Here is a 12,966-nt window from a genome sequence, read left to right on the forward strand (position 1 = left end):
GGTGACAGAGATTGCACTCGGAGCTGATGGAGATCGAGATCCTCGAGGTGGAGACATAAGCAAATATTTACTTTGCACCCGTGTATAATTCTGCATCCTTATACAGCATTCTTCACTCCATATTTTCTGCACTTCACTGTCTCTTTCTCTCTCTCTCTCTCTCTTCTCTCTCTGTTCACTCTTTGTCACAGTCATTCGCTTCCGCATTGCTTCACTCTGAAACTAACAGCCTGCATTAGAAGCTCGGCTCAAAAGCAGAGGCTGCGATGTCAACCCCACTACACACAAACAAACCGCAAGTGTCAATAGTAAGACAAAGCAACTTTGTTCAGAGCCTCCTTTTTCCTTTCCATAATCCACCTGAACAGCTTCACCCTTAACCTCATCTCAATTGAATCATGCGTGAGCTGCTTTTTAACTCCCAAAGTCCAGCCCTCGTCTCACTGTTAACCTCATCTCCACTGACTTATGCTTAACCTCATCTCAATTGAATCATGCGTGAGCTGCTTTTTAACTCCCAAAGTCTAGCCCTGGTCTCACTCTTAACCTCATCTCCACTGACTTATGCTGCACTAGTATCATCCTTTACTAAGAGCTAGAGGATTTTTTATTTTTTTTGGTACACATTGTACAGTGTCGATGACTAGGATGCCTCCCCTACACGCCAAACCACCTAGCTTCAAGCCAACTTTGCAATCTTCCAATTGAATATTGTTTCTTGGGACATTAGTATACTCAATTGCCAAATGCCTCTTGTTAGAATTTATCAATGCTAGGCACTGCCCATGTAATTCGTGTGGTGTGGACACTTTTGTGTCACTTTAGTGTGTGTACCTAGTGTCTTCACATTTCAAAGTAGTGACATTAAAGACTAGAGTGAGTTAGCTTAACTCTAGTCAATTGGTGGAGGGCCGGTTAGGTCAACCCTTGACCTAACCTAGGTTGTGCCTTCACTCTACCTTTTCAGTTCAACAAGTACACTCTACTCTCTTGCTTCAACTCACTAATTATCACTGTCTTGTTTCTCTCTCCATAGCTGATTCTGATTTCTCACTTTTGGTATCAAAGCAGCCCCTCTCTCTGATTCCAATCAGCCACCATCGTTGGTGCCACACTGCCCAAGGTCCTGCCACCATCAGCCTTGGTTTGTTGGAGGATGAGCTCAGCTGCCCAACACAACCTGCCTTCATTTAGCCTATCAGCCACTGATGCCACCATAGTTGCTGCTCGAACCACCAGCGGTGCACCCACTACTCAGCCCTCAGATCACCAACTCTCCTCTTGCACTACTTGCGCTATGTCCCTACAAGTGTTGCTGCCATTGCCCGTCTATGTCACATTTGCTGCCATTGCTCTTGCAGGCGCCACTGCCAGTGACCAGCCTACTCTGCTTTTGTCCGTGCCGCTCTACCGGTGCTCTATTCAATTGTCACCATCCAATCAGCCACCTGCCTCCTCCCCGCCTGATGCCATTGCTACCTACTTCCAGCACCACCATCTGCTCCTACCCGCTTGCACTGTCTACCGTAGCACTACCTTATGCACCTCCTCTCGACTCAGAAGTGCCAGCACTACACCATCTACAGCCTTGCGCTGTCCACCGCCTACAAAGGCGCCGCCACCTACTATTCTACCTCCTCCAATGGCAACTCAGCCACCACTAAGGTGTCTGAAATTGGGGCTTCTTGTCAATTTGACCTCCAATGCACGGATTGACAACTAGTATCCCAACATTGTGCAATTTCACCTCGATGTGTGCAAGAAATTTGGAGCTTCTTGTTCTCGAGGCTTCGGCATGATTCCTAAGGTAGATTTCAGCTATTGTTCACTGTTGGCACATCCCAAGGTGACATTCTGCAAAAATTTGAGCTAAGAGGTATAAATTTCTTCAATCTCTTTGAATTTTCAAGAAGTAATTTGGGTCTTTTACCCTACACACACTCCAAGGTAGGAAACAAGAAAAATAGCATTTACTTGCTACTAGAGTAGATTGAGCAAAAAATTTGGGAAAATTTAAGAAATTTTGGTGAGAATCTACATTAAGTTCCTGTAATTTGTACTTTTTGGGCATGCATTTCGAGGCAGGTGTGGTACAACAGTGTACAACAGTACATTCCTATTATTTATTGGCTAAGTGTTGTTTTGGGTGACATTGTGAACACTTTGACATTTGTGTGACAGTTTGGTAATTGTCTCTTAGTCCCATGGGGATTTTTGGTACTCCAAGGAGTACACACTCTATACTTCAACACCGAAATATTCGGCTACAGATTTTTGTTGATTACCGACAGCATGGCACATCAAGGGAATAATGATCAAAGCACATTCTTGGTATCCTCACTCAAGAGGACAAACTTAATAGCAAAACTACCCGTTGTGGAGTTTTATGGTCTGCAACCTTCTTGTTGTTGCAAAGGACTTGTGGGACTATGTTATGGGTGACTTGCAATGACTAGGCAGTCTCGCACCTCAGATATCTTAGCATCACTCTTGAGGACAAGTTGCTCGTGCTATTGTTTCCCCTCCCCCTCCTACAAAAGATCAGAGGAAATGGGATTGGAAGGATGCACATGCACTATCTTTGATTGCATTGTCAATAAAAAGGACCATTATTCTGCACATTCAGTCTTGTAAGACCTCAAAATCAGCATGGGACATACTTGAGCATATGTTTGCAGCCGACAACGAGGCCAAGATCTTCTATCTTAGCAAAGAGTTGGCCAATGTAAACATCGATGAGGGTGATAGCTTGACAAATCACCTTACTCACATATAGGATTCACATGAGCAACTACTCAATGTTTACATCAAGATGATGAATTGGTGAATATCACACTAAACTCTCTTCCAAAGTCATATCTTGATCTCCACACCTCTTTGATATTGTCATTAAGGGGGGGCTAGCAACCCCTCATATTTGTGGAGCTTGAAAGCCTCTTGTTACAAAAGGAATAAACTTGGAAGAATGTTGCATCGTGTTTAGGTGATGTGGCTAGGCTTTCAAAGTTCAAAGGCAAAGATAAAGTCATACAAAATGTAAAAAATCAGTAAAAGGGTAATGCTGGAAATGCATCAAACAAGGCTATCCAAGACTTAGAAAAGTCTAAAAAGAAGGAAACATGCCATTATTGCAAAAAGCCCAATCACTATATTGATGTATGCAAAAAGAGATTGGCCAAAGAAAAGAAGAAAGACTCCAGTTTGTCTATCCAAGAGACATTTGCCACCAAATCAGCAGATGGTGATGCTTCAGTCAACTTTGTGGAGAAGTATGCATTTCTCACATGCAGTTGTGATTCTTCTATGGTTGATTCAGCATTTAATACTACTAAAGCACAGCAAACATGATATTTTGACAATGAAGCATCAAAGCACATCACTTTTCTAGGAAAGGTTTATTTACTTCTTTGCATTCAACCACTGCTGGGAAGCATATCATATGTGTGAATAGCAACAATTAAGATGTATGTGGCATTGAGACAATCACTAATACTGCTATAGATGTATGTGGCATTGGGACAATCACTAATACTGATATAGATGGTTCAAATTTCATGTTTCTAGATGTCTTATTTGTGCCTAGCATTACAAAGAACTTGTTATCTATCTCTATCTTCAATAGGCATGACTTTCAAGTTCTCTTTGAGAATGACAAATGCATTGTCAGAGACAAAGAGAGTTAGAAATTGGGTGGAAGTCCTTGTACCTTCTCTTCCTGGGAGGTCACCCATCCTAGTATTGTTCACGCCAATGCGCGCTTAACCAGAAGTTTCCCATAATTGGGCTGACCTTCTAGCCCCCAAAACGTTAAGGTAATGGATGATCTACGGTCTATCCAATTGCGAAAATCTTCCTCCATTTGGCCAAGGAACCTAGTCTCAACACATCGCTACTACACCGATAGTGAGCTAGTTTTCTCTAGCAAGTGTGGATTGCATTTCCAACAAAGAGATGGATTATGCACTCATGTTGTCTGGCACCCTATACAAAGGTCTATTTCTATTGGATACATATGACAAACAGTCTCATGATGCTTTGGCAGTCACTACTCTTTCGCCCACTATGCAAAATCAAAGCTATGGCATGCCCACTATGGACATACGAGTTTTGGGAGTTTGATGACCCTTCAAAGATGTCATACAGTAGATGCATTGCCTCTAATGGAGATTCCACCTCCTCATGCATGTAAGGGATGCATTTTGGGCAAGATGCATAGGTTTGACTTTCAAAAGGATAGTGCATTGCATGGTATCCGAAAAATGCAGCTTATTCACTCTAATGTTTGTGGTCCCATAAAAAAACGTTCACTTGGGGTCATTCATGCATTTTAAACATCTTGTGGCAAAGCTTGAGACTGAAATTGGTTTAAAAGTACAAACGCTTAGCATGGATAAAGAGGGGGAATATATGCCTCATGCCTTTGAGACATATTTGCTTAATCATGATGATCAAGCCACTATTAGAATGACCCCTCAGCAAAATGGAGTTCTTGAAAGAAAGAATCGCACTCTCATGGAGATGACTCGTATGTTGAAAAACAAGGGGCTGCCCTCATAAATTTTGGCTAAAAGGCCTTCAGTGTGCAAACCATGTATTAAATTGTGCACCCACTAAGGCTTTCAAGGCAATCACACCGTTCGAAGGTTGGCATGGCAAGAAATCCAAAGTTGCCTATTTTCGCGTGTTTGGTCGCATTACCTTTGCATATGTTCCAAAAGAGCTACGTGGGAAGCTTGATGATAAGGCTCTAAAATGCATATTTATTGGCTATTGTTTAGAGAGTAAGGCCTATCGCTTGTATGACCCAAGCACAAAATGTTACATTTTCACATGACCACTTTAAAATGCCAATCACCCATGACATTAGTGATGTCTTGAGGGTCTTTTACCACTTTCCTTGGGAGTCCGTGCCTACTGTAAATGCCAGCTGTAAAGAGCTAGTTGTTGTTGCACCATGTGCTTCCCACCAACACGGTATTAATGATGGTTTGCCACGTGCACTAGAGGAAGCAATACAGCATGAAAGGGCTACTGTAAATGCAACCAAAACAGCCCTGAGATGGCTGTTACAAACTCTCCAAGAGAGTAAAATGGATGCTCCTTCACCTTAATGCACTAGAAGAGCTGCCAGGCATGCAACACATAATGCAGGGGAGGCACATTTGGCTGATATTACAAAAGTAAATGATTTGATGAGCATGTGTTTATGAGCTCACTATTAGATGATGATGAACCTACTTCCTTGGCCGAAGCTCAATAAGATGTATATTGGATGCAGGCCATGCAAGAGGAGTTAGACTCCATTGCCACTAACTCTACAAGGGATCTTGTGGATTTACCACCTGGCAAGAAGGCCATTGGTACAAAAAGGGTTTTTAAACTCAAACGTAAGGCTGATGGTACAATTGACAAGTACAAAGCACTATTGCTAGCAAAAGGCTATGCACAAAAGAAGTGCATAGATTATGAGGAAACTTTTGCTTTTACACCCCGTATGAGTACAATGAGATGTGTGGTAACTATGGCTGCAAATTATGGCTAGAAAGCACATTAATTAGACATTAAGACAACATTCTTGAATGGGGATTTGCATGAGGATATTTATGTGTCACAACCTCCACGGTTTATGACAGTGTAAATCTCTTTATGGTCTCAAATAGGCTCCTCGTGCCTTAAGGTTGAACTAAATTATCATTCTTTATGTAAATGACATGCTACTCACTAGACCTACAAAGGGAAAATCTACAGATTTTAAGGTTTAAGTAAAACATGCATCTACTATGTCAGATATGGGCTGTCTAGATCATTAATTGGGGATTCAGCTCACCCAAAGTCAGCATGGTATCATCATCTCACAATCACAATATGTAGATAAGCTATTACATAGGTTAATATTCAAGATTGCAAACCTATGTGCACTCCTATGGAACCAACCTTAAAGCTCTCTATGCATGATGGTGAAGAGATGCATGAGGTTGCAATTTGCAGTCAAGCTGTTGGCTACCTTATTTACCTTGTCAACACACGTCCTAACATTGAGTATGCAATATCTTAGGTGAGCACATATATGCACAACACAGACTATACATTGTCCAGCTATTAAGCAAATCTTCAAATATTTGCAAGGTACTCCGTCACATGCATTATTATTTCCCAAGGAAGAGACTTGCACTTACAGGCTTATAGTGATTCAGATTGGGCTGGTGATGCACACACTAGGCAATCTACTAGTGGACATTGTTTCTTTCTAGGCCTGCTTTTTTAGGTATTGATGGGATCTTCTTTTACCAGCCCTTACATGGGCATTCTAAGATATTATAGCTTCCACCATGATGTGCCTCCCGATTTTTCATGTATTACTGGGATCTTATTTTACCATCCCTTACATGGGCATTCTAGGAGATTATAGCTTCCAGACAGATGTCACCCTTCTGATCTTCAAATGCCATTCATCTTATTACCAAAACCCTCTTGAGATTTTCAAGTGGATATCTAGTGTTGGGGTTGGAGCCTGCATATATATAGTTGTAGGCAAATATGGAATATGTCATTTGTGCTATCTTAGTCCTTTTTTGTTCTTAAACAGTATCACTTGTAAACAAAAGTGGGACAGATTATGGTGACTGGTTAAGCATTGTGTTAGGGTTGAATCCCGCATATAGATAGCGGTAGTCTTTGATTGTCCTTAAACAGTATGTCCAAAAGTGGGACAGATAATGGTGAATGGTGAGGCAGCAGACCAAGCAATAGTGCCTGCTATCATATCTCATCTGATGTATGCAGTGTCACATTATTCAGTGCATTTTAATTAATTAAATCCAGAGTCCGGTTTATTGTTTAGAAGTAAACAGCTTACAGAGGTAATACCTCCCTCTGCACCCAAAACACCCCCCGCCAGAAAAAAACAATCAAAAACAAAAACAAAACATAACAACATACTAGAACATGAAAGGAAGAAGATGTCACACAAGATACAATCCTGCTGTTTTGTGCTAACCCCTAAACTTGTTGTTTTCATTAAAAACAGGAGATGTGCCAAGACCAACAGATGACATATAAATGTTTCACTAATGGATCTAATGCTGTCTACAATACTTGTGGATCTAGATACAAGCAGTGCACTTTTAGATATAAACTGTAAGCTCTATGGTGCCATGCCATATCATGATAACAATGTCCAAAACAAAATCCATATGATCAAGCTTCAAGTTTTTTGAGAGTTACTTTCTCAGAAACCCCTGCCAATTTGATATACTTTCGTGCAACTTCCAATGACTTCTCATCCTTTTCACAAGCAACCAGGTGTCCCCAAGCAGGAAGAGCCAATGCCACAGCCAAAGCAGAATAGCCCTAAGAAGATACAAGTATAATTGTCATTCTCAGCAACAATGTGTCTAGGTGAAAATAATTATATTTTGTAGAAAACTGCATGACACTTCTGTGATACACAAACACTGGTGCTTAAAATGTACAAGACGTGTGCATTCAAGAAGTCCTTGTGCTTATCTTTTGCGAGTGCTTGATTTTTCTTTTGTTTCTGGTTTGTGCTTAGTTTTGTATCACACTTTGTTCACGTGAGCTAAAGTGATTCTAATGCTCACATGCTTCAAGGATCAGTAACATTCACAGATTTGCAGTTTTACCCTCCATATCTATAGATCCAGTTCTCACTTGTCATCCAAAAAAGACTGCAATAATATGAATTATCACAACTAAGAACTGCAATGTACATATTATAATCAAGAATGCGACATTGAAAAAAAAGGTAATGACAGAAACAACAATGCAACAAGCCTTCCTTCTCAAGAAAGGATGCCAGCCACTAATGGATCCTGGTTAGAATGAGAATCTGGCCCGTTGCCCTCTCAGGTGGGACAGAGCCACACTTCCACAAGAAGAGCAGGGACATTATATTCTTAGCACAGATGTACTCAAGGAACTACTGGAAAAGGTCGTCTCATTTGTGGAGTCAGGAGACCCAATGTTCCTTGAAGTGAAGGGGAAGCAGGGAAGAGTTGGGTATTTTGATCTGGAAGAGAAAATAAAGGTCACGAAGCAGACCAAGTCATTAGCAGGGACATCAGGGTGGATATCAGATGAACTGACACCACTCCAACTCAAGAATAGAGCAGCAGAACTTAGCAAAGTTAGAGAAGCCAGGAAGGAAGGGAAGTGGGCAGTTTATAGAGGGAAAGCTATCATCAGAGAATTCCTTGTGAAAGCCCCCGGCAAAGGTACAAGTCTTTAGTTTTTATCTCTCTTGGCTAATGGAACATTTGTAATGTAGTGGCAACTCCTAAGAGTAATAAGAGTTCTTTAGGATCTCAAATTTTTCTTTTTCTTTTTATTTCACTTTTGCCTATATGGCAATGACCCAAAGTCGAATGTAAATAGAAGCATCTACGTCCCATAGGTCAAGTTCAACCTCCCATGGACGTTAATATCACACACACACACACACACACACACACATTTTTTTCGTAATGGATGTTATATTTATAAAGTACTAAACAACAAAAGAGTTACAAAAGTCATGGCAAAGACGCAGAGGAAATTGCCATATGCCAGGGAAGTAAGTCCTCCCGAGGGAGTAAGTCAGAGTGCCGAATGAGATCTATCTGCCAATGCAAGAGACCTTTAAGCCTCGCAATATGTCCCTGAACATTAGAGGCTGAATCAAAAAGAAAAGCATTCCGAATGGTCCAATTGTGCCAGCAGCCCCAGTATCTAAGAAAGTGAAACAAGATCTTCATACGCGACTGTGCTGGTGTGGGGTATTTGGACCGTACAAAAACCCAATCAAAAGGGCTTAGCGAGAAACCAACCACTGCACGCCAAACCGCTGACAAGAGTGACCAGATTTTCTTAGCGAGAGGGAAGAAATAAATCGACGACGGGCCGATTCCATACTAATGGTGCAAAAGAAACAATTGTCAATGGAGATTCAACGCTTGGAAAAGGCTGAAGCAAGAGGAAGATCACCAATCATCACCCTCCAAAGAAAGACCTTGCATTTGAAAGGTGTCTTGTTCAACCAGCCCTCCATCACAGTTGCCTTCCACCATGACTGAGATTTACGAAATCCCCATACAGTATTAGCTTTAGTAACCAGCCGTTGATGATCTTTAATCAGAAGATGATACACCTGGTTAGCTGAGGCCTTTTCCAAATTCAGCCGACCTGCAAGGTCCCAGTCCTGCCAGGGACGATCCAAAGCAAGGGCATGAAAGGGTTGTCTGCTTTGGAGCACCAACAAAAGCTGTTCCCATAAATCACGGTATCCACGAGGGATCCTGAAAAGCCTCCTGGTTGTACGAAACGATATCAACACATTGCGACTGGCAAGGGTGGCATCTGCAATTGAAGTCAAGCCCAAACGTGCCATGCGGTTAAATTTTGGTCTAAGCTCATGTTTGCCTTCCCAAGAAAGTAATCGCGAGGCTGCCAACAATTCTTGTTGAAAAGAGTTAGTATCTAAGCAGTCCTCCGCTAGATGCCACCGAGCCTTCTGGAGAACCAATTTCTAGGAGCATACCAAATGAGCAAGCAGGGATGAAGAAGGACTAGAAAACCGAGAGTCTGCATTAAGAACATGCCACCAGGAGCTCTGAATTTGAGTATTACCATGCACAAGCCCATGATCCTCCAGAAAGTAACGGGCTATAAAGACCCACGGGTGATGATCCAAGCACATGGCATGAAAAAGAGACCAACGAAGTGCCAGCATATGAGTTTCGGCATCCAAAATAGCCCCACCACCCATGCGTTTGGGGGTACATGCATGCGACCAAGAAATCCATGAAATGCCTGCATGCAAGGAGTCCTTCCCCCATAACATGAAACGAATGTACTGAGTAAGAGCATTCAATGTAGTAGTAGTCCAAGGCAGCAATGGCAAGAAATATGTGAGCATTGGCAACATAATTGTATGAGCCACTTTAAGGCGAACAAGGGCCAAGCCTGCGACTTCCAATACAAAAACTTAGCTGCCACTCTCTCTCTCTCTCTCTCTCTCTCTCATAAAAGGTAATTGTATTAATTACGAAAAAAATGTACAAGTTTACATGATTACAAGATGCACGATGGCTCTAAGCCAACGTGTATCAACTGTCCGTGCAAAACCAGGACAAAGTTACACAAGTCATGGCAAAGACGCAGAGGAAATTGCCATATGTCAGGGAAGTAAGTCTTCCAGAGGGAGCAAATCAGAGTGCCGAATGAGATCTATCTGCCAAAGCAAGAGGCCTTTAAGCCTGGCAATGTGTCCCGGAACATTAGAAACCGAATCAAAAAGAAAGGCATTCCGGGTGGTCCAATTGTGCTAGCATCCCCAGTATCTAAGAAAATGGAACAAGATCTTCATATGCAACTGCGCCGGTGTGGGGTATTTTGGGCGTACAAAAACCCAATCGAAAGGGCTCAGTGAGAAACCAACCACACCTCGCCAAACCGCTGACAAAAGCGACCAAATATTCTTAGCGAGAGGGCAAGCAATAAATCGATGATGGGCCGATTCCACAATAGTGGTGCAGAAGAAACAATTGCCGTTAGAGATTCGACGCTTGGAAAGGGCCGAGGCAAGAGGAAGACCACCAATCATTACCCTCCAAAGAAAGACCTTGCATTTGAAAGGTGTCTTGTTCACCCAGCCCTCCATAACAGTTGCCTTCCACCATGACTGAGATTTCCGCAACCCCCATACAGTATTAGCTTTAGTAACCAGCCATTGGTGATCTTTAATGAGAAGATGGTACACCTGGTTAGCTAAGGCCTTTTCTAAATTCAACCGACCTGCAAGAACCCATTCCTGCCAAGGACGATCCACAACAAGGGCTAGAAAGGGTTGCCTGCTCTCGAGCACTAACAAAAGTTGTTCCCATAAATCACGGTATCCACGAGGGATTCTGAAAAGCCTCCTGGCAGAACGAAACGATATGAAGACATTACGACTAGCAAGGGTGGCATCTGCAACTAAAGTCAAACCCAAACGGGCCATGCTGTTAAATTTTGGTCTGAGCTCATGTTTGCCTTCCCATGAAAGTAATATCGAGGTTGCCAACAATTCCAATTGAAAAGAGTTAGTATGTAAGCGGTCCTCCGCTGGATGCCAACGCGCCTTCTGGAGAACCAATTGCTAGGAGCCGACCAAATGAACAAGCAGGGATGAGGAAGGACTCGAAAACCGAGAGTCTGCATTAAGAACATGCCACCAGGAGCTTCGAATTTGTGTATAACCATGCAGAAGCCTGCGGTCCTCAAGAAAATAACGGGCTATAATGGCCCACGGGTGATGCTCCACACACATGGCACGGAAAAGAGACCAACGAAGTGCCAACATATGAGTTTCAAAATCCAAAATAGCCCCACCACCCAGGCGTTTGGGGGTACATGTATGCGACCAGGAAATCCACGAAATACCTGCATGCAATGAATCCTTCTTCCATAACATGAAACGAATGGGCCGAGTGAGCGCATTCAAAGTAGTCGGAGTCCAAGGCAGCAATGGCAAGAAATATGTGAGCATTGGCAGCATAATTGTCTGAGCCACTTTGACGCGAACATGGAAGGGCCACGCTTTCGACTTCCAATACAGAAACTTCACTGCCAATTTCCGTGAAATCCACTGCAGAAGTTGTTTTGACCGAACATCAACACCCAAAGGGTACCCAAGATGCCGGACAATGGAACCACGGGGAATAACCTATCCCTACCATCCTAGTGATTTTAAATCAGACTCCGTGCAACTGAGAATGGCTGATTTGAAAGCATTGATACGAAGACCAAAAGCATGACCAAAGAGCGTCCAAACATCTAATGCCTTGCGGATATTGTCCTTGTCCGCACGCAAAATCATAAAGCTGTCATCAGCCAAAGATTGACTAATGAAGTGCTAACCAAAAGGAAGAGACAATCCGGCCAACTGAGTAGAAGCTGCCATGGAAGATAACATCGAAAGAACCGGATAAATCGCCAGGGCAAAGAAGAGAGGACTCAAAGGACAACCCTATCTCACAGAGCGTGCAAGGACAAAGGGCTCTGTAACACCACCATTTAGCATAACTCGCGAAGAAGTGGCAACACAGATCGTATAGATCAAGCGGGACATCCGAGTACCAAAGCCCATAGTAGACATAAGTTCTGCAAGGAAAGACCAGTCTAAATAGTCAAAAGCCTTTTCCAGATCCAATTGAATCAAACCACTTCCTGACTGGAGTGCCTTGCATAGTCAATAGCCATTTGCACATTTAAGATATTATGCAGAATGTTGCGGCCCTTAATGAAACCATATTGAAGAGGATGCACAATGGCCGGAAGATGCTTGTGGAGCCGATTCGCCAGCACTTTGGAAAAGATTTTATATATCGAGCCCATCAAAGAAATTGGTCTCCAATGTTGCAACATTGACGGCGAAGGAACCTTTGGAAGCAATTTGATAAGACCTTCTTTCCATGAGGAAGGCATGAACCCTGCTTCCCAAACCTGCTGAAACATAGCCGTCAATGGCTTCGCTAGTTGGGTAGCAGAACTCTCAAAAAATTCATTGGTGAGACCATCCCAACCGAGACTTTTATCTTTAGGCAGGCACAACAAAACATCCATAACCTCCTCCTCACAAATATCTACCTCCAAAGTAGTTTGCATATCAAGTGGGACCTGACGTCACACCAGATCATAGAAGACTGAACGAGCATATGTAACCTGGTCAGATGGTGACTAAGAACAACCAAGAAGATCAAGAAAATAATTCCTGCACATATTGACAATAGTCTGAGAGTCAGTGACCATTCGATCTTCTGAATTCTGGAGTCTAGTCATATTTACTCGAGCAGGAGAGGCATGCAGAGCGCCAAAGAACTTATGAGTTTGACAAGCACTATCTTGCAAATTCTCAGTCAAATTTTGCAATTTGGCCTGCTGATAAGACTTTAACTGAAACTCTTTAATAAGATCAGCCACGCATCGCCA

The 12,966-nt window shown here is 42.6% G+C and overlaps 1 protein-coding gene across 12 annotated transcripts in view; it reads right to left on the reverse strand.

Annotated features, from left to right (window-relative positions):
* Positions 1–12,966, reverse strand: part of LOC148013569 (uncharacterized) — a 126,064-nt gene that overhangs the window by 38,930 nt on the left and 74,168 nt on the right. For all 12 annotated transcript variants that reach the window (XM_087667506.1, XM_087667503.1, XM_087667509.1 and 9 more), the window contains one exon: positions 7,225–7,350. In XM_087667506.1, the coding sequence (XP_087523632.1) occupies positions 7,225–7,350 (126 nt within the window). The remainder of the gene's footprint in view (positions 1–7,224; positions 7,351–12,966) is intronic.

This window comes from Lygodium microphyllum, chromosome 26 (assembly GCF_053477565.2).
Source record: "Lygodium microphyllum isolate KBCC chromosome 26, Lygodium_microphyllum_v1.1.10, whole genome shotgun sequence".
NCBI lineage: Eukaryota > Viridiplantae > Streptophyta > Polypodiopsida > Schizaeales > Lygodiaceae > Lygodium > Lygodium microphyllum.